The sequence below is a fragment of the Sphaeramia orbicularis genome, chromosome 11 (assembly GCF_902148855.1).
Source record: "Sphaeramia orbicularis chromosome 11, fSphaOr1.1, whole genome shotgun sequence".
NCBI classification, from domain to species: domain Eukaryota; kingdom Metazoa; phylum Chordata; class Actinopteri; order Kurtiformes; family Apogonidae; genus Sphaeramia; species Sphaeramia orbicularis.
This window is the reverse complement of record NC_043967.1, coordinates 14,053,401-14,074,893: the sequence shown is the minus strand read 5'-3', so window position 1 is coordinate 14,074,893 and position 21,493 is coordinate 14,053,401. Positions and strand designations below refer to the sequence as shown.

The 21,493-nt window shown below is 36.9% G+C and overlaps 1 protein-coding gene across 2 annotated transcripts in view; it reads right to left on the bottom strand.

Moving 5' to 3' along the window:
- Nucleotides 1-21,493, bottom strand: part of vps50 (VPS50 subunit of EARP/GARPII complex) — a 303,387-nt gene that overhangs the window by 163,987 nt on the left and 117,907 nt on the right. For both annotated transcript variants that reach the window (XM_030147934.1, XM_030147933.1), the window contains exons 11-12: nucleotides 20,482-20,580; nucleotides 5,910-6,050 (exon numbers count right to left, since the gene is read on the bottom strand). In XM_030147934.1, the coding sequence (XP_030003794.1) occupies nucleotides 5,910-6,050; nucleotides 20,482-20,580 (240 nt within the window). The remainder of the gene's footprint in view (nucleotides 1-5,909; nucleotides 6,051-20,481; nucleotides 20,581-21,493) is intronic.

The following is a 21,493-nucleotide window of genomic DNA, read 5'->3' as shown; positions in this document are numbered from 1 at the left end:
GATTGTGTTTGAGGAAGTTATTCAGCTTTAATATTGAGAAGACAATGATGACACTTTTATTGAGCTTTTATTGGACCTGTTTTAGCTTTTTCTCTTGTGTCACAGTTTGGACATTTGTCTCTCAAAGAACAGAACTCACTCAACCCGATAATTAAGTGGGCGAGTCGACTGACTGGGGAGTCACAGCTGAATCTGGAGTCGCTACACACTAGATGGCTACAGCGAATAGTTGGCTCCATCTTAACTGATGACTCCCATCCTTTTGTGGGTGAGTTCCAGCACATGCCTTTGGGGAGAAGACTTTACAGTCCCAAGGTCAAACAACATACACTATAGGGATTGCCTTGTTCACGCTGCTGTTTCTTTCTTAAATAAGGCTTTGAGCACTTAAGTTTTTTAGTTTTTATTTAAATTTTTAAAGTCACTTTTACAGTACAGTAACAACAAAAAAAAGCAGAAAACAACAAAGGGGGGATACTGTTCTTTATGCACTCGTCTGCTTTTCCGTATCAGATCTGGTAATAACAATTAGTGTTCTTGAATATGATCCATTTCTCCCATATTCACTTAAAAGTTCCCACCTTAATCCTCAAATGAAATGTTAATTTTTCCATGGTATATATTTCCTCTATAATGTCCAGTCATTGCTGTAGTCGAAGAGCGTCACTTTTTAACCAGTTCCTTGTGACAACCTTTTTGCAGGCAAGAATTAATATTTTAAATAAGTAAGCGTCTTCTCTTTTAATTACATCATCAGGTATTAGACCCAGGTAGATAGTCTGGGGGTCCATTGGAATTTTATAATTTAAAATGACCGCCATTGTCTGAACAAGTACGTAAATAAGTAAGTAAATTTTATTTATAGAGCACTTTTCACAGACAGAGTCACAAAGTGCTTTATCAAATCAAAATCAAATCAAGTTTACAGAAACCCAACAGAATCCTCCAGGAGCAACACGGTTCCAAAACATTTGCATTTTTACACGTCCAAAAGATATGTGAGTGGTTGGCATTCATGTGACCACACCTTCTCAAGCATCTTTGTGCACTTTTTAACCTTTCACTGAAGTTCATCATTTGTTTCTATTTATTACAGTTTGACGTTTTCTCTTCAGGTTAACGCTGCTGTTTGTTTTCTAAATAAGTCTTTGTGCACTTTTTCGTAACCTTTTAACCTTCTATTGAAGTGTTATAGTGGCTACAATTTGACATCGTCTTTGTCCTGATATCTCAATTTATATTATATTTTATATTTATCTGAGTCCAGATCAGTGAGCCTCCATGAGTACTTGCCCATGTTTATTTGTATTGTCCTCCGTCTGTGTTTTGTTTTAATGTTGTATAATACAGATGCCTTCTTCTGTTACTGCAGAACAAATCTACCTACGGGTACAAATAAAGTTACCTTGACCTTGATGCATAGGGTGATCCCTTAAAAGTGCTGTTGTTCAGGTGTTTTCTCAAGCGGGTTCGCAGATTTGAGCATTTTCTCCGATATTAGCAAGAACAAGCGTTGCCGCGCTTTACTCAGACACCTCACGTAGCCCCCATTTTGACACTTTTGAGGCAGGCATTCAAGCGCCTACTTCGGTTATAAATACACCAAAACAAAAACAAGATCCAAGTGTAATAAGTTGAGCAGTCAGGAGTACACACAGCATTTGATCTTCCCACACAAGCACCAGCAGACAGGCTGAAAATACCAGCGGTGACACAGATGAACCAGAGGTGGATGCTCACATACAGCTCGCTTGAGTGGGAGCCTTTGTGCATACGTACGAACAGTGTTTCAAGGGATACAGCTTATCTAATTAGTGTATTAAACCAACTGATTTGGAGTAAATTAACAAAGCTGTACAGTGGTGTCTGAAGGAGGTGGTATAGGCGACACATGGCAGTAATAAGCAAAGGAGTCTGTGAATTATTTCTGAGACCGAGTCATAATGAGATATGATCCTTATGAGTCCACATGTGCCTAATGCTGCTGCGTACCAGCCATGTTTGGGTGCGCTGTAGAGAAATACCCAGGAAAACGCTGGGGTGAACAGTAGACTGGTAATGTGAGTTAAATGTCTGGAAAGTTAAAACTTACTCGAAAAAGTGTTTCCACCCAATAAAGAGCTTTAGAGATTTAAACTGGTATATAAACAGACGGTCTGATCCCAGTGCAAAGATAGAGGGTCCTAATACTTTTGTTACATTAATATTCTGTCATGTCTGATTTTGTTTGTTCCTTGTTTTTTGTGTGTTTGTTGATTGTTATGTTTTGTTTTATTGCTGTTGTTGTTTACTTTGTCTTACTGTTTACTTTATTGTGTATTAATTTGTGTTGCTTTCAAGAACTTATGTATGTATGTATGTATGTATGCATGTATGTATATGTGTATGTATATATGTATGTATGTGTGTATGTATGTATGTATGTGTGTATGTATATATGTATGGATATGTATGTGTGTACAGGGTGGGGAAGCAAAATTTACAATATGTTGAGGCAGGAATTGAAAGGCAGTGTATGACCAATTAGTTTATTGAAAGTCATGAGAATTTAAATCTTCAAATCATATTTTACTGCATTTCTAACGGTCTTGTTGTCTACCTCAAGTTCAATTGCCATTTTTCTCATGGATTTTGGTTGGATCCTTTAGGATTTTAGATTTGAGAGCTTTAATAAAAGCTTTGGTATATTTTTTGTTGCTTCCTCCACTTCCAGACTTTCTTGTAATAGTTTTGCTCATAATCATTCTCTTCTTTACATTATAAACAGTCTTTATGGACACTATTACCATTACTATTACTATTTTGAAATCTCCTTTGGTGTGACGAGTGCATTCAGCAAATCACACACTCTTTGACGTTTGCTTTCCTGATTACTCATATGGGCAAAAGTTTCTGAAAAGGTATGGATAATAGTGCTAGGTATGATTATGACATCAATATATGTTTGGTTTCAAAACAACTGACGTAGTGCCTGCTGAGAAAAACCAACTAAATGTTCATTGTAAATTTTGCTTCCCCACCCTGTATGTTTGTATGTATGTATGTATATGTATGTACTTATTTATTTACTTTTCTAGTATGTCAACATGGGCGTGTATGTAAGTGTATGTGAGGATGATAAGTGAGGTTAATTACTTACATAAGATCTAAGGGACTTGACTTTTCATATATTCTGCTGATAGGAAGCTAAAGGATAGACTGTTGTGTGGAGAAGGGGTGGGATTAAATAAGTTCTACTTCCACCCACTCCTTTTCGAATGAGCAAAGGAAGTCATGTATATGTATAAGTGTTGTTTTTGGTTTTTGGCTTTCTTCCATGACTTCTTACTACCTGTTTTATTTCTAAGGACTAAGTAAGATTACTGTCTTGTTGCATATTCAAAATAAACTAAACAAAAAAAAAAGGAGCAAAAACCCCACAAGTGACTGTAAAAACTTTGCAAAATTTTTGTCATTTCCATCCAACTCTTCTAATAGTAGAAGGTTGGGGAAGTGGCTTCTGTTCGAAGGGTTGCCAGTTCGAGTCCCCAGAAGAAATTGTTGGCTGATATGCCCTTGAGCAAGGCATTTAAACCTCTAACTTGCTCCCCCAGCCCCTGACATGGTAGCCCACTCCTCCAGCTCTGCAGTGTGTAGTGGGTTTCTGTATGTTCAGCTAATGATGGATTAAATGCAGAGGGTCAAGTTCAGTGTATGGTGCATGTGAAATCTAACAATATTAAATAAAATATAATCTGACAAATAAGGATTCCTAATTCTGATGTGTGAAATGTGGCTTTTTCAGGAAGAACCATATTTGAATTGAATCTAGAATTTTAAAAAATTTTGCTTTTATTTCGTTAGCCTCATAGCATAACTGCCGAAGTCATATTATTTTTCAGGTCATAGCCAATTATAAAAAATGAATCAGCAGTGTAAAGAGAGTAAAGTTATTCAGATAGCACAATTATATGTCAAAACCATGACTTGGGCAATTATGCTATGAGGCTAACGATCAAGGACTCGCTTAAAAACATGATCCAACCAAATCACTTAGCAACTAGAGTAGCAAAGTACGCATAGTCAGAGTAAAAAAAAAAAAAAAGGCAGAGGTAGGACAAAGTTAAAGGTAAAGGGCAAGGCTTTGTAGATACGAGCAGAGCAGGCGATGCATCTGATAAAAGCAGCACCGTTAAACAGCGAGGCCAAACATAAAGCTAGAGAGGTCAAGGGAGAAACATGTAATAGCTGTCACAGTGGAGAAACACTGCAAAGATACACACTGTACTCTTTGATCAGGCAAGGATAACCTGTACTGAAGGTCAAACTGTAGCACCGTTCCTTGGAGAACTCACTACCCACAAGTCTAAAATGATTGGACTGAGTAATGGCTGGTTGGAGGTGCAAATGTGTACAAGAAAAGAGGGAAAGAAAGAACTCGAGCATGTCGTTCAGTATGGAGTGCTACTGCTGCAGTGTATTGGATCGGTATTGTGAGCAGGACTAATTATCTTATAGCTACGGTAGTATACTGTTGTTCTCACTGGAGCAAGACTTTTTTTTCCTTATTTTTCTCAATCACGTTCTTCACACTCCTCTGTCCTCCTTCATTTCACTCGATTATGGCAAATATGTAGAATCCCTTGTCAAAAAATAACGCATTTTTCGCTTGGCTACAAGGCAATAACACAGTCACATAGGGCCGCGAGAGAGTGCATGAAGTGGTGAGTGTTGCCTGCTGTGTATTATTTTCCTTCCACCACAGTACTAACAGAGTGAGTAGGGGGACTGCTGGCGGAATGGACAGCCTCCACATGCCCACTGGGGATGCTAAGATTATAAAGTCCGAGTTGCAAGTGTGCACTGGACACAACTTGAAATGTAATTGTGACGCACTGTTTCTACTTATTTTTTTGCATGTAAGAATTGTAAAAGAGAAAGAGAGGTCAAAACAAAACCACAAAAAAACAAGAAACTGAGCTGGACCGCTGAAGAAACTAATATCTGGAGTAAGAATGGTACATTTTAACTAACTGGCTCTCTATTAAACTGCACAACATATCATGTCATTATTGGCTTTACATGTCTTTAACCCTTAGGGGTCTGAGCCTGTTGTGGCCGTTTTTGAGTACTTTTGATTTTGCCTTTATATACTATATAAAGAAATGTTTATTATACCCCTGTTTAGTATCTTTTATTTTCAGCACAACTTCATCTGTCTCATCTGTCTGTTATTTTTTCACTTTAACCTACTGTATCAACACAAAAGGCCAATAAATACAAAATCCAATTTGAAAAATTTATATAATTTATTGCATAAATAACACAAAGATGCTTAACGAACCTTTAGACTTTAAAAGTGAATATTGGTTCCAAATATTAGGTATGTAAAATCAAAATTGTAAGAAATTAAAACTATACTCAAATGTGTTACATAAAAGCATATCTTTACATGGGTGTTTCTCTGGTCCCCCCCGCCAAACCCAGTCCTCCCGGTTTTCGCATCCGGTTCAGGTGGGGTTCGTTCTCATCCTTACCTGTAATGCTAATGCAGTCTGTGGATTAGAATCTGCAGATTCTGCTAGTTTTTTCCGTTTTGAAAAAGGACAACAAATGGCAACGTTATGGTCAGAAACATAACGCTTACTTTATAACGCTATAACTGCGCTATATTGCTCCTTTGCTCCAGTTTTAAAATGTCATATCTAAAGTTGTATTTGCTCTGTCAACATCAAATAAAAAGTGGGAGTGTGTTTCAAGTCCACACTTTTGATGCAATCGTCCCCAGTGGTCATCGAGGCCGACTTCTGACACTACGAGGTGTTGAAAATGTCATGTGATTCAGTCACAGAGCCGTGACCGTGGACCCCAAAGGGTTAATGCCTATTATCCCAATGATATCCCTCATGGACTCCCCCCCGTCTCCTTACCGTGCACAGATCCTTGTACTGCATTTTTTGGAACTTGGTATCAGCATTGCCGGCACACAGCTCTACATATCCCAGCACCACTTGGAACACTGTGTTGTGGATGGCTTGGGTGAAGTGCATGTGCAGCTGGTCCATGGCCGTCTGCAGAGAAAGCCAAACAAACTGTTAGAAAACCCATTATGTCAAGATACCACTGCCATCTGCCAGTGTGGATCTGTAAAAAAAAAGGGCAAACAACAGGGACCAACAAAGCAAACTCCTCGGTGACATATACTGTGTACTGGATATTTTTGAATTGTTTGCTGAGAAACTGCATCATGTGAGCATTAAGAAGCACAATTAACTAACAGTGGAATATGTGATATTAATTTACATAATAATGATGATAACCTCCAGAATGAGAAATAGTTGGAACAGTACAGAAAGAATAGGCAAAATCAAAATTACATTAAATGACAGAATAAATAGAATGTTTTTGGGTGCTTCTATGAAACTAGTCCCTAAAAACCGGACATGGGGGCTAAAAATTCAAACAAGATGGAGACTAATGTTATGAAGCAAGTTTATGAAGCACTTTGGGTCTATTTTATAAAATAAATACTTACTGAGATAAAAGACAAACTATGTTTCAGATAAAACGCTTTTTTATATTATTACCTCCGCCAAGGAGGTTATGTTTTTGCCAGGATTTGTTTGTTTGTTTGTCTGTCTGTTTGTTTGTTTGTCTGTCCGTTAGTGTGCAACATAACTCAAAAAGTTATGGACAGATTTGGATGAAATTTTCAGGGTTTGTTGGAAATGGGATGAGGAAGAAATGATTAAATTTTGGTGGTGATCGGGGGTGGGGGGGCCCATGAGGGGGGCCACTGATCAGCCTTGGCGGAGGTCTGCGCTCTCCGAGTGCTTCTAGTTTTGCTTTATTTTTAATACAAAGATCTGCATGTAACAAGGTCAAAAGGACACAAAAATTACATGCTATTGTTTCTCTCACAGGTACATTTTGGGAATTGAACTTATTATGCAAGTGGTTCACAAAAATGGCCGCTGTTGTAAAATAATTCACAATTTATATGTGTTTAAATGGGCAGGTTCTGCATGTAACGCCAGTGGACTCGATGGATTACATACAAAACCTAGAATGAGACTGCCAATTCATGAAAAACCTGCATGTCTGGATTAGAAAAACCACTAGGATCCTCAAATTTAAGATGGTGTCTTTTTTTATAGTGGTATATAAAACCATTTTAAGCCATGTTTTCCAGATCAAATGCACTGACACCTAGGTAACTTTTCCTGTCCCAATTTTGGTCCTATTTTTGTCCCCAATATTTATTAAAAATTCATTAAGTTTGGGATGGCTAAGAGAAAGGCTATAATTTCTTTGCATTTATCTGAGGTCATCATTAGGTACATCCTGGGGGGAAATATGTCTAAATTTCTCTTTTATTATCGGGTCTAAAAGAGCTGGCAAAGTGCCAGGTACCAAAATGAACCCAGTTTTATAGAAGCATTTCATATTTTGTCTAATCAACTTAATTTCTTTTGTAAATATACATCCATTCCTCACATTTAGGTTGCAGCACACTGAAGAACAGGAGCAATTTAGGAATACTAATAGCTTCAAGTAATGAAATAACAATGTGAAGTAACAGGAGATAATAATCATGATGTGGTCGAAAAACAGCATCCAGAAAACGTCTGGTCCTTAGATTAAAGATGAGCTGAGGATTACTGAAACATTTCAAATACTGATTCTTACAAATATACAAAGATACTTGGATACTTCAGCCTCTACAGTGTAGAACAGAATGAAAAGATTCCAGGAATCTAGATGAATATGAAGGGCAAGGGCTGAAGCCGAGGCTGACCAGTGGTCTCTGATTGCTCAGACGACACTACATCAATAACCGTCATTCACCTACAGCTGATGAAACCACATGGGCTCAGAATTACTGTGGTAAACTTTTGTCAAGCACTACAATGAGGAGTTACAGCCATAAATGTAACAAAGCAAAAAGGAAGCCTTATGTGAACTGTGTCCAGAAGGACTGTGGACTTCTCAGGGCTCAGGAGTATCTCAGATAGACCAGGACTCACTGGAAACACTGACAGTGCTCAGACCAGTCAGTATCCAGGGCTTTTTTTTTTGTTTGTTTGTTTTGTTTTTTTGAAGTAATGGACAATATATGCTCTGGACAAAGACAAAAAAGGCCTGATGGCCTTGTATCTCACCAGCGTATTTTTATCAATAATCAATAACAAGTTGAATTTGTGAGGTTGTCAGGTTTTGCCGCTATCTTAGAGTCCTGTGGTCTTGATGCCGGAGATCAATAGAAGTGGGTGGTACTTCACCGGAGGAGAACTCAACATATTCAGTGAAAGTCTGACTTCCCATCAGTGCTCAATAGTAACTATACTGATACCTGTAACCATTTCCATGTTATAAGCCATTAAAATATGAACCATTATAAGTAAAAGCAAATTTTTACTTTTATTTTTATACTGTACTCATACATTCATTTTCTGAACCCCCTTTATCCTCACTTGGAGCCTATCCCAGCTACTTATGGGCAAAGGCAGGGTACACCTATGGGCAGTTTAGATTAACCCATTAACCTATCAGTGCATGTCTTTGGATGGTGGGAGGAAGCCAGAGTACCCGGAGAGAACCCACGCAGACACGGGGAGAACATGCAAACTAGGGCTGTGCAATTAATCGAAATTCAATTACGATTTCGATTATTACACGCAACGATTACAAAAATTATGTAATCGAGAAAAAACGATTATTAATTTTGAGTTGTTTTAATTCACGCGCACGCAAGCTCCCATGAGCTGCTCTGCCCCGCCCCCCCTCTAAGCTACTGCTGCCAGCTAGCCGGCAGGTCCACCCAAAGAGGAAAGTTGTACCTAGCGGTCTGGAAAAATGGCAGGACAATCACAGCAGAAGTGCTTGGTAAACAAAAAAGGCAAGTCAAATTCAATTGTATGGAATCACTTTGGCACCGACCGGTAATGCAACAAACCTTTGTAACCATCTAAAGTTTAACCACCGCCACCTTTATCATAATCTTATGAAAAACTAAAACACATAAAAACAAGTCTGTTTACAACTTCGCCCGCAATGCAATCTTCAGTCTCCGAATCTCTTTACATTGCAACTCCCGTATTAACCTAACCCTAACCCGTATAACCCTAACGTACGTGTTCTAGATGGCTGATGTATACAGAAGGCCTGAACTGAAACCTCACGGCACGCCACTGAATTTACTATGTTTCATACTACATTGAACATACTTAAATTTATAATTTGCACTTTACGCGAGTTTTTTTTTTTTTTATTGCTACAGTTCTATGGCAAGTCTATAGCAGTTTAACTCCAGTGCACTATTTGTTTACAAAAGGAAACATACTTGAATTTACAGTACACTTATTTGCATTCAAAGATTTTTTGTTCCGTACAAAAGTGAACAGACTTTGTTTTAGTGGTTAAAAGCTTTATTTATGTTTAAGGAGTATATTTTAGATTGTTTTGCAAGAAAAAAATAAACAACTTTAAGGGTAACAAATAATCATTTTTAATAATCATGATTTCAATTATTGCTAAAATAATCGTGATTTATTTTTTTTTTCCTATAATCGAGCAGCCCTAATGCAAACTCCACACAGAAAGGTCCCACCCCCATTGACTGGTGTTGGAATCGAACCCAGGACCTTCTTGCTGTGAGGCACCAGTGCTATCCACTGCACCACTGTGTCGCCTTTTATATTTTATGTTTTTTATCATTACAAAATTGTGAACAAACTTTGTAGACAAAGTCCCAAGGAAAATACATGTAAAATTTGAAACGAATCTGACCAGTAGTTTCATCAGAGAAGATGTTTGAAGAAATTGCCAACAAAGACAAAGGTAAAGGCAGACACATTGCCTTCACAATAGCTCCTAGCCTATCGGTTGGTGAGCTACACAGGATCATCCAGACTGTGTCCAGACTGACCAGCAACGAGTCCATTGGCCAGGGTCGTTCATGGTCTGGGTTGTTCCTGTTTCTTTGCAAAAGGTACATTACACTTTTCTGTGATGCACCATTAATGCCAAGTACATTGAGACATCCTGTCTTTAAAACACGGATGTCCATGTGTATTTAACAAGACAAGGCAAAACCATATTCTGTACACATTCCAAATCCCTGGCCGACGAAAAGGGGGTAAGGGTGCCGGTGTGAGATAATGCAGTCCATGTTTTCCCCCAGTGGACAATGTGTGGAGCATCTCCACAAATTAAATGCGACAATGACTACCCAGTACTACCCAATAGGATTTGTTTGCAGGTAAAATAGAGGGTATGCATGTGATGTCACCGCTAGCGGAAGTCACCGTGGTTATGTCCACTGAGTGGCAGAAAGAGGGAGATGAGTAGCGGCTTTGGCTTGAATACTGCGAAAACTTTAGAACAGTCTAAAAAATGGGGAAGAGCTGTTGTGCCATTGATTGCACAAATAGGTTTAAAAAGCACTCACAGCTATTGTTTTAGCGGCGACCTAAAGCCAAAGACAGAAGAAGCAGATGGATCGCTGCAATTCGTAGAAATAACTGGAATCCAGGAAACCAAACCTGGATTTGTGGTTGCCATTTTGTGCCAGGTAACGTTAATTTATGCTGTGTTCTTGTGTAAAATCATACCTTAAATTACATATCGTTTTGGCTAACGTTACTTCTTAGTAAAGCTCTTAATGTTAGCATCTGTCATTTAGTTCTACATTTCATAAATGAAACGTTTTTGTCTTCAGTTGTGTGATTCTGAACCTTGTGCTCTACATAATTTGTAAACTAGCTTAAACTGAGGCTAACCTAGTTTTCCAAATAAGGGGGTACTCTAGCACAAAGCTGTTGTATCTGTGTTGTATCAAGTATTTGATGTTAACTCTACTTAAATATCCACAGTACCAGTCGATCATACCCTCACTTGGGTCAATACTAAGGGTTCAACTCCAGTAAATCAGTAGTGAACTGTGAGCACTACTGCTGGGCCTTTACCTTGGCAATCACCACCAATTAAATACGTCTTCACTGACATAAAACCTCCAAAACAATAGTATGTTGAATTGAAAGCACTCACCAGCTGTAATCCTCTAATTAACAATGACCAGGATGTCAACAACTCTTTGGCTTTCGTATGCTTTCAGCCTTTGCATTGTGGATTTTCCCGGCGTTGAAATCAGGTTCATATAAATGTCAGGATACGTGATTTCCAGCCACATATCAATGTTCATAGACCACTTGTTTGGTAGCTTGTTGATCTTAAATATAAATCAAAAAAAAAGGAGGGAGGGAGGTCTGATATGCATTCCCACCCCACTGATCCCAAATACCTAAAATCTGTCATCCTTTATGCCCACTCACACTCAGGAGTCCCAGTGGACGTGGGCGGAGTATTGAACAAAATCCCATATAGGTAAAGAGCGCCACGGTTCAATTACCTTTTCTTTCTGCAAGCTCATGACCACAAAATGTAACCCCCATCCATTTTGACTGTCGACAAAAGTAACTTAAACATTTCTTTCCTCCTTCCTGAAGGGACTTTCTTTCCGCCTGTCCTAAAAATGCAGCTGAAATCTCTGCTCAAAGCGGGAGCTCGAGGAAAGGAAGTGGTGAAACTGTCAGTTAAGGAAAGTCGCTATAATACCCATCATACCCTGCAGCCACCACGTATTACAAAAAAAAATGATCTCAGACTAACTGTGACCATCATTTTTCTTCCTTTCTTCTTACATCCTACCTCAACCACGTCTTTTTTTCCCACCTTATCAGCTTCCGTTATCATCCAATCAATAGTGAGGATGCATATACTGTGTAACAGGTATGACACTGAAGTCTCATGTGGGTGGAACAGAAGCAGAAGACTAAGAAGATACTGAAAAATAAAAGAGGTGCAATTCTGTCATTATGCATCCACACTTCTTTCTTTGACCACTCTTTTCTCTAATTACAGCATGTGTCAAAGATCGGGGGGGGGGGGGGGGGGGGGGGGGGGGTGAGATTGGCTTTATACATATGAAACTAATGCTCCTCAACAGACACATAATTACTAATCAACTTCACATCAAATACGATTTTCCCTCTGAAGCCGCTTGTACTTAAAATTATGTTTTATTCAGACAAATGCTGCCAAGAACACTAAGTGTCAGGCTGAGCGAGTGGCTCTTGAGGCAAGTAATGAGAATGAAAGTCAAGAGAAGAAATTAGCGAAAGGAAAAAATACAAATGATCTGAGGTGGTAGGCAGCTCCGCATCAACAGCTGTGTACTATTGATTCCCTTATTGAAGTTCTTTCACGGATCTGTAAAAGCACCGCAGTCGGAAAACGCACAAATAAGTTTAACAGGAATAAATACAAACAGCAAGCAAGAGGTGGCTGATGGCAAGTACTTCGTTAAGCTTTTGTGTCTGAAAACTCTCATTATCGCAGCTATGAAAAAACATTATTAGTCTTCAACAAGTCTTGATGACACAGTGCAGACCTCAAGGATGTCTGCTAATGTCAAGAGGCATAAAGTGCATTTATTAACGTCAACACCGGAGGATCGAGATTTGAATAACAATGACCTGACTGTATCAGTGCCAGCATGTGAACAAAGCTCTTGTTTAGAAATGTGAATACAGAATAGAATAGAATAGAATAGAATAGAATAGAATAGAATAGAATAGAATAGACTTTATTGTCATTGTGTGTACAATGGAATTGTTAGTGCAACTCCAGCCAGAATATAGCGAATATAAAATTGCAAAAACTAAAAAATCCTACCATATACAGGGTGGGGAAGCAAAATTTACAATGAACATTTAGTTGGTTTTTCTCAGCAGGCACTACGTCAATTGTTTTGAAACCAAACATATATTGATGTCATAATCATACCTAACACTATTATCCATACCTTTTCAGAAACTTTTGCCCATATGAGTAATCACGAAAGCAAACGTCAAAGAGTGTGTGATTTGCTGAATGCACTCGTCACACCAAAGCAGATTTCAAAAATAGTTGGAGTGTCCATAAAGACTGTTTATAATGGAAAGAAGAGAATGACTATGAGCAAAACTATTACGAGAAAGTCTGGAAGATACTATTAAAGAAGAATGGGAGAAGTTGTCACCCGAATATTTGAGGAACACTTGCGCAAGTTTCAGGAAGCGTGTGAAGGCAGTTATTGAGAAAGAAGGAGGACACATAGAATAAACACATTTTCTATTATGTACATTTTCTTGTGACAAATAAATTCTCATGACTTTCAATAAACTAATTGGTCATACACTGTCTTTCAATCCCTGCCTCAAAATATTGTAAATTTTGCTTCCTCACCCTGTATAATGCATGTTCTATGTCCGTCCGATCGATGTTGCAGCACAGGAGGGCATTTGTATGGATTTTCCTCAGCCTTCACAGGCCCGATCGCCGCCAAACTCGCCATGAATGAATAGAAACATTACCTGACTATCTACTAGGCACAATTTTATGTCCGTATGCAAATGTTGTGAGGTATGCTGGGTGATTTTAGCCTTTCTCTACTTTGAATTCTTCATCCCTGCCACCATACTCCATTTCGGAAGTGTTTATGCTGCCGTACATGAAATTTCTACTGCTAGCAGACGATGCTACAATGTGAAGGCTGCAGTTCACTACCGCTGTATGAATGTAATCATGCTTGACAGGCCAAACAAATACATGCTCTTCCTTCATGCCTCACATGTTGGCTCAAATTATTACCTGCACAATGCAGGATTAAATGGTAGTTTACAAATGGACAGTGGTGGCAGACAACCTCTGCTTATCATGCTATCGTACAATGGCACCATGGGTACAATGCCGCTAGTAAGATTAAAAAAAAAAATAAAATTTAGAAAAGTAACATAAGAATAGAGCTTAGTAGAATAAAAAATAAATTAAACGATAAAATATAAATAGGTGGAATTTAGTATGTGCATCTGTTTAACAGTTAACAGTATGTATTACCATGAACAACAGTGTGTCTATATATTGAAAGTATTAACATTATGTATTTCCTATAAAAACAGTATGTATATCTATGTAAACAGTATGTATACCTATGGACCAGGTCTACATAAAAATATACTGAACTAAATAATTTTTGATCAATATTTAACCCATAAAGACTCAGTGCTACTTTTGTGGCAGTTCCCAACTATTTTTCTTCTCTTCATTTAACATTTCTTAAGTGATTTATCACCATTTATCATTAAATTATCTTCTCCATTTTGCATTTCTTTCAGTAAAAATCAGATATTTTCCTATATTTATTTTACTGATCATGAACTTTAATCATCATGTTGAAATTACATTTGAGGGTTATCATATTTTGAGGAAAAAGTGACTTTTTCAGTAAAATCTGCCATTAACTGAACATAAACCAAGTGTCTTCATCCACTGTCACTTAAACTTCAACTTCATGAGTTTTACTGGTGAATCAATGTTGTAGAAGATGACGGTGTTTCCACGGTAACTATGGAACCTCTGAAAGTCCAAATGGGTCATATCTGATGACCATGAAAAGATGATAAACTGTATTTTACACCAATTATTGACATGTATTGGTAGGATTAATGGATCAACAGGTATTAAACAGTTAAGATCAGTAGATGCTTTTGGTCACTGGTGTATATTTGGGTTTTATGGGTAAATAAATACTGCATTGTATTGTATTGTAGTCTGGAAGAAAAAACACTGACTATATGACATTTTAAAAGGTGTCAAAGGCTTTTTTTTTTTTGACAAAGAGGGATAGATTTGGTAGAAAGAAAACACTATACAGGTAATTTCCTGGGTCAGTGGGTAATCCTGGTTGTAAATGTATACTTTTTGAGTTCTAGAGTTACTGAACCAAACCAGAAAGCAGTGGTGCAGATGAGGATGGAGCGAGATGAAGACAGAGGGAGGTTTCAGCTTCACACCTGGATGCTAAATGTGTGATCAAGGCTATAAGAGTGGGAGGACGGCAGATATGAATGTAATTGAAAGTACAGAGCAGAGCCTGCAAAAATATGAGATAGTGGAGATGGTGGTGGTATGTGGGTTGATGTGGAAGCAGCACTGACGGAAAAACACATGGAACAGAAGGAGCAAAGGCTGAAGGACAGAAAAACAGGTCGGTATTAAAAGTATATTCAGGTAAAAGTCAGAAAACCTCCGTCTCTATCTAGAATGTATGTCTCCCTGGTTACGTTTAGCAGCTGATATGTGCTTCTTCTTCTTCCTATTCTCGTAGCATTATCATCCACAACTGTTTGATGTTTAAGGGTGTGTTTTCTTTTATATCTGAAAGATTATTCAAGAGAGTTGGGTTCATTTTGTTCAGTTAGAATAGAATAGAATAGAATAGAATAGAATAGAATAGAATAGAATAGAATAGAATAGAACAGAGTTGCCTTTATGGTCATTGTCATTTATTGGGGGTAGGAGTACATAAGTTTTTACTTCTTCCTACTCCTTTTCGAGCATGTATAATTCTATTTCATTTGTTTTATTTATCTTATTTTTATTTATTTATTTATTTATTTATTTATTAATTATTGTGGTTTGTTTGCTTATCAATCATTTATATACCAGTACTTATATTTTGCTAGTTGTTTTTTGTTTTTATTTCACTGTTTACATGTTCGAAATAAAGATTTCATTCATTCATTGTGTGTACATTGAAATTACGAGTGCTACTCTAGTCAGTGCACAAATATTAACAAAACACCAGTACTACAGGAAATAAAAATAGAGCAAATATAAAATTACAAAAACTTAAAATAAGACAGATTATAAATGTTATAATTTTCTAAAGTAACATAAGAATAAAGCTAAGTAGAAAAAAAAGTAAAAAATTAAAAAATTTTAAATGTGAATTGATGCAAATTTACAGTATTAACAGTATATATTACCTATGAGGACAGTATGTATATCTATGTAACAGTCAGTCGCTTTTCCATTGGATATACTGTATGTGCAAAACTTTACCAATATTTACTAAATGTCGAAAAAACAGAAGTGCGTAATGTTTTTTTCATTAAATCACAAATGTGATGATTTGTTTATATATTATCGCCCAATGAGATGAGAAGTCATGCCATAAATATGGCAATGAACGAAAATATGTTGATTTACAGATATATTCATTATCATTATTATATATTACCCCTCTATCCCGTACTTAATTTTAAAAAAATGATTCAGTTTCCTCATGTGTCCACACATACTGCACCATGTGTCTTTTAAAACTCTTCTTCTTCACTTGTTGTAACGTCCGTCAATATCCGTTTTTTTTTGTTTGTTTTTTTTAAATTCACCTGACTCTAGTTGTGGAAAAATATCTTTCCATTTCAGTTTTGTGTGATATTCCATTTGCGCGACACCCAAAAAACCACCTCTTGCCAGCACAAAAACTTTTAATTGAAAAATGTGAGTTTTGGCAAAATTGTTGTTTTTCCATTAGGTAAATTTTATGCACAATTTGAAGGTCAATGTAAAAGAAACTAGTATGTACTGTATACCTATGAACCCAAGTCTGTATAAAAAGAGTGCATTTATCTTTTGATAAATATGGAATAAATATTGCATTGTTATTATTTATTTTATTTATTTATTTTACCTTTATTTAACCAGGAAGTCCCATTGAGATTAGGAATCTCTTTTACAAGGGAGACCTGGCCAAGGTAGCAACCATTCAAAGTCCAAACAACATAAAACACATACATGATACACAATGAACAATAAAACACAATAACAACTATTCAACCATAATGGCAACAAGAAAAATAGTGACATTCCTCCTTCACTGCATTCTCCATGATATTTTTAAAATCATTAACAGACATGAATGTGTGTAGTTTTACAGTTTTTTGAAGATTATTCCACGACCATGGTGCATGGTAGGAAAATGCTGTTTTTCCAAAGTCAGAACTCAGGGAACAGTCGAAAGCAACCACTTGGAGGAACGTAAATGAAAACTACTAGAGCTAACAGAAAGAAGATTAGTGAGGTATTCTGGGAGTTTACCCAGCAGAGCTTTATAGATGAACATAAACCAGTGTTTTTGTCTACAGATTTTGCATTAGAAATAAAACATAAAGAAGCATGATATACTGAAAGTGGAGGTAGCTGCATGTCTGTACAGTAGATCACCATAACCAATGACAGGAAGAAAGGTAGCTTCCACAAGTTTTTTCTTTGTTATTACACAACAGAAGATTATTGCATGACTTTTTTCACATTTGTAGGGTTATTGCACATCATAAGAGGTGATTTTGAGGAGAGCTGGGTTTCTTTTTGTGAGTGATGTCTGTGGTTCTCATGTGATTGACAATAAACTGAGGATAACACAGTCACTAAGGAAGACACACATGCCCAGAAGCCTCAATCATTCAAGCAAAAAGTCTAAAATATTCCCTTCTCATATTTTCTGGACATGTACAAAATTGAAGTCTTTCTGGGAAAGGCTTTTTGAAATGATTGAGGGCATCCTGACTTTCACAATTCCTATGGACCCCAAGTTCTTTTTGCTGGGACTACTACCTGTAGATGTGTTAGAGAAAGAAGACAAATACCTCTTTAAAATTCTTATAATTGCTTCCAAAAAGGCCATTACAAGGAACTGGCTCAAAACTGATGCACCTTGCAGAGGATCAGAGGCTATAATAGAGGAAATCTACTCTATGGAAGGATTGACTTATTACCTACGGCTAAAGGAACATATCTTCATAAAGCGCTAGAGAAAATGGCTGGACTGTAAACAAAACAATGCATAATTACAACTGTATGTCATTTAAATATTTTGTGTTCAACCAGTGACCCCTAGTTTCTGTGTTGTATTGTCTGTTGATAAAATAAATAAAAATAAAGTATAAAAAAAAATCCCTTTTCCAGTAACATGTGTCTCATTTTAGTTTGTTTGAGATGCTTGGATGAGTCACACTACCTTCTAATGTTTTCTATGTCTCTTTGAGGGTTGGGCAACAAAACCAAAAAAAGTCAATCTCAGTTTTTCAGTGTCTTGGACCATTCAAGTAATTTTTTTTTTCAGTTTACCCAAACTAAAGAATAAACATGATTAAAATTTTGCTTTCCTTCCTAAACTCTATACCATATTTATAGCTGGAGTAGCTAACAACACACATTATTATTATATTTATTAGATTTTTTCTTTTCTTTACCGTCCTCATCACGTTGAACTGACTATATGTCTCCTGACAAATCATGACTACATCTGATGAAATGTTTTTCCACAATTCAGAAATGTTTTGGTTGTCTGATGATACAGAATGAAGTGATTTCTTTGTTGATTAATGGTGCCAAGGGCTGGGCGTATGATGTGCACGACACAGTAATAAATCAAAACAATCCATCAATCATATTACAAACAGATTCAGGCATTTCTCCCAATAATCACAGAACAAAAATTCCATTAATCAAATTAATTCGATACATTGCCCAGCCCTAGGCTCTTCTAAGATTCAGAAATTAATTAAAAAAAAAAAAAAAAGCATCAGAGAGGGGAAGTAAAGCCTGCATGCAAGCCCCCTCTCATCATGGGAAAAACTAGTTGCACTAATTAGTTTCAATCCAAATTGGAAATATGACTTTTTCAAGCAGTTTTTAAAGTCTTGGGGTAAAAAATACAGAATTTCCTTTCAATATATTGTAATTCAATTGGGTTAGGATTTGGTTGTGACTTTATAATATCTACAGCCATAACACCAAATAGTGTCCAGAAATGTTTCCAGACAAGCAGGAGGGTTAAAAATATGATGGACACATATTTAGCCTCATAGTATAATTGCCTATGTCATACACTATATGGACAAAAGTACTGGGATGCTGAATTCAGGTGTTTCTTTTCTAACAGGGGTCTGGGATACAAAACAATAATGATAATCGTCATAATATAGTTTTATATTGTGATAAAAATCATATTGATTATCAGTATTGATGTTTATATCTCAAATCAGCATGAACAAGACATGTTACAGCTGTAGCCATGATGCGTCCCAATACTTTTGTCAGTGTAGTTTATAAACATCAATATTTCCTTAAAGTTTAATGAGAGATTTTTCTTCCTAAGTGAGATGTGAAGAAAGTAGGTAGTTAGTTGTGGTAGATAGTTGTTACTTAGTCAGAGCACTGAAACAATTTTAGAAATTTAGAGGTACAACATTTACAGTCATAGTCAGGGATAAAAACAAAACAACAAAAAAAAAAAAATCAATGTTGAGAAAAATTCAGTAAAAACCATCTCTGAGCCATTTTGGAAGCAAAGATAACAATTTAAACCAAATTAACCAATGCAATGATATTTATCACAATATAAAACTATATTATGACATTTGTCATTATTATTTTGTATCCAAGAGCCCTGTAGGAAAACAAACACCCAAATTCAACATGTCCCAATACTTTTGTCCATATAGTGTATGAGTTAGGCAATGATGCTATGAAGCTAACGATATGAAATTACTGATTGTTGATCAGATTCTGTCAGATTGAACCTGGAAACACTTCTACTGCTCTACTCTATGTGTCAACAAACAATGTGGTTTTCCTTTTTAAAACAGCATGAAAACTGTCAGGTCTGCTTTAGTCATATTTAGGCTTTTGATTTGGACTGAGAGGAGAGAGCTGCAGACAGAAGGTGTGTTTGTTTATGTTTGTAGAGACGATATCCTGTTCACCTCAGGCACCTAGGACAAGAACAGTATAGACCAGTGTTTCTCAACCTTGGGTTTGGGACCCCTACGTGGGGTCGCCTGGAATTCAAATGGGGTCGCCTGAAATTTCTAGTAACTGATAAAAATAAAACTTACAAATAAAAATAAAAAATATATGGTGAGTTGAGAGAGACAATCACAATCCATAAAAGACATGACAAACTGAAGCTGAAACTGAAGCACTGTGGTTCTGTTTATCTTTCAAATGTTCATTGTGGTCGGTTTCAGATGCTTCAGCTCTTTCATAATTCATAGTTTGAGTTCTTGTTTGTTCAGTATTAATTGTCAGCCTTGGAAATCCAAGCTGGACTGACTGTATATATCCTGACCAAGGAAAATAAAATTCTCACTTTGTGCAGTAATCTACACCTGGATTTTCTGCCTCCGTCCATAATAATATACATTATATAGACTAAATGTCCTCTAAAATTAACATTTATTTGCAGCATAGTATAGCAAACTACTACATGATCAAAAACAAATTAGTTTTACCAAAAAAAGGATCCATTTTGAATGTCTGCGGTTGGCAGAAATTTGTGATGTTAAAATGGGGTCATAAGCAAAAAAAGGATGGGAACCACTGGTATAAACATATAGAGATCCAGACTTAAAGAAGTGAAAGTGCTCACAAAAACCTAAAATAGCACTAAGGAAAGAAACAACCAAGACCAATCAACCAAAGAAACCAAGACAGGGTGAAAAAAAAAACACAAAACTACAAAAAGAGCAAAGCTTAGACTCTAACTGTGGATTGAAATATGTGAAAACAGCATCGGAATTGGTCATGTGGAGCCAGATCCCCGTGATCACTGACCTGTGTCTTGCCCAGGAGTGTGTAGGCCAGCTGGACCTTGGTGTAGTGCGAAACATCAAAGTGCTTACAAGTCTTCGACAGGGCGACATCGAGCTGCTCCTGGAGCCAGAAATAGATAGATGACAAAGGGAAGAGATGGAGAAGGAGAAAAAAAAAGAGATGGATTACGAGTGTTAAGACCAGGGATTTAGATATAGATGTGCAGATGTACAGTATAGCTACCACACAAGGCCAAGGGCAGGTAATTAGAAGTGGAGGCGGGTGCATATATGAGTGTGTTTGTGCAAGTCTTTGAGAAAGAGATGAAAGTGAGAGGTGAGAAAGTAAGATGAAGGGAGGTAAGAGCCGGCGAAATGATACTGACACAAGAAACCAATTTTTAAAAAAAACACTGAAATGACAACGGATGAGTAATTAAATATCCTGCATCCTCTCATCTCACACCTTCAGTCTGGAGCTGCATCTGAAATGAAGTGACCCTGCTGTGAAATTATTCTGCTTAATGTTTACAAGGATATGTGACAAATAGGAAGAAACTAAAACATATAGTCGGGGATGGGAATCGATAAGAATTTAACGATTCCAAATCCATTATCGATTTTGCTTATTGATCCAGTTCCTTATTGATTCTCATTGGGTGAAGGAATAAAAGAATACAAATGGGTTTGTTTGAATTAACTGTCTTTTCTATTTCCATTTGCACAGAAAATAGAACATATACAGGGTGGGGAAGCAAAATTTACAATGAACATTTAGTTGGTTTTTCTCAGCAGGCACTACGTCAATTGTTTTGAAACCAAACATATATTGATGTCATAATCATACCTAACACTATTATCCATACATTTTCAGAAACTTTTGCCCATATGAGTAATCAGGAAAGCAAACGTCAAAGAGTGTGTGATTTGCTGAATGCACTCGTCACACCAAAGCAGATTTCAAAAATAGTTGGAGTGTCCATAAAGACTGTTTATAATGGAAAGAAGAGAATGACTATGAGCAAAACTATTAC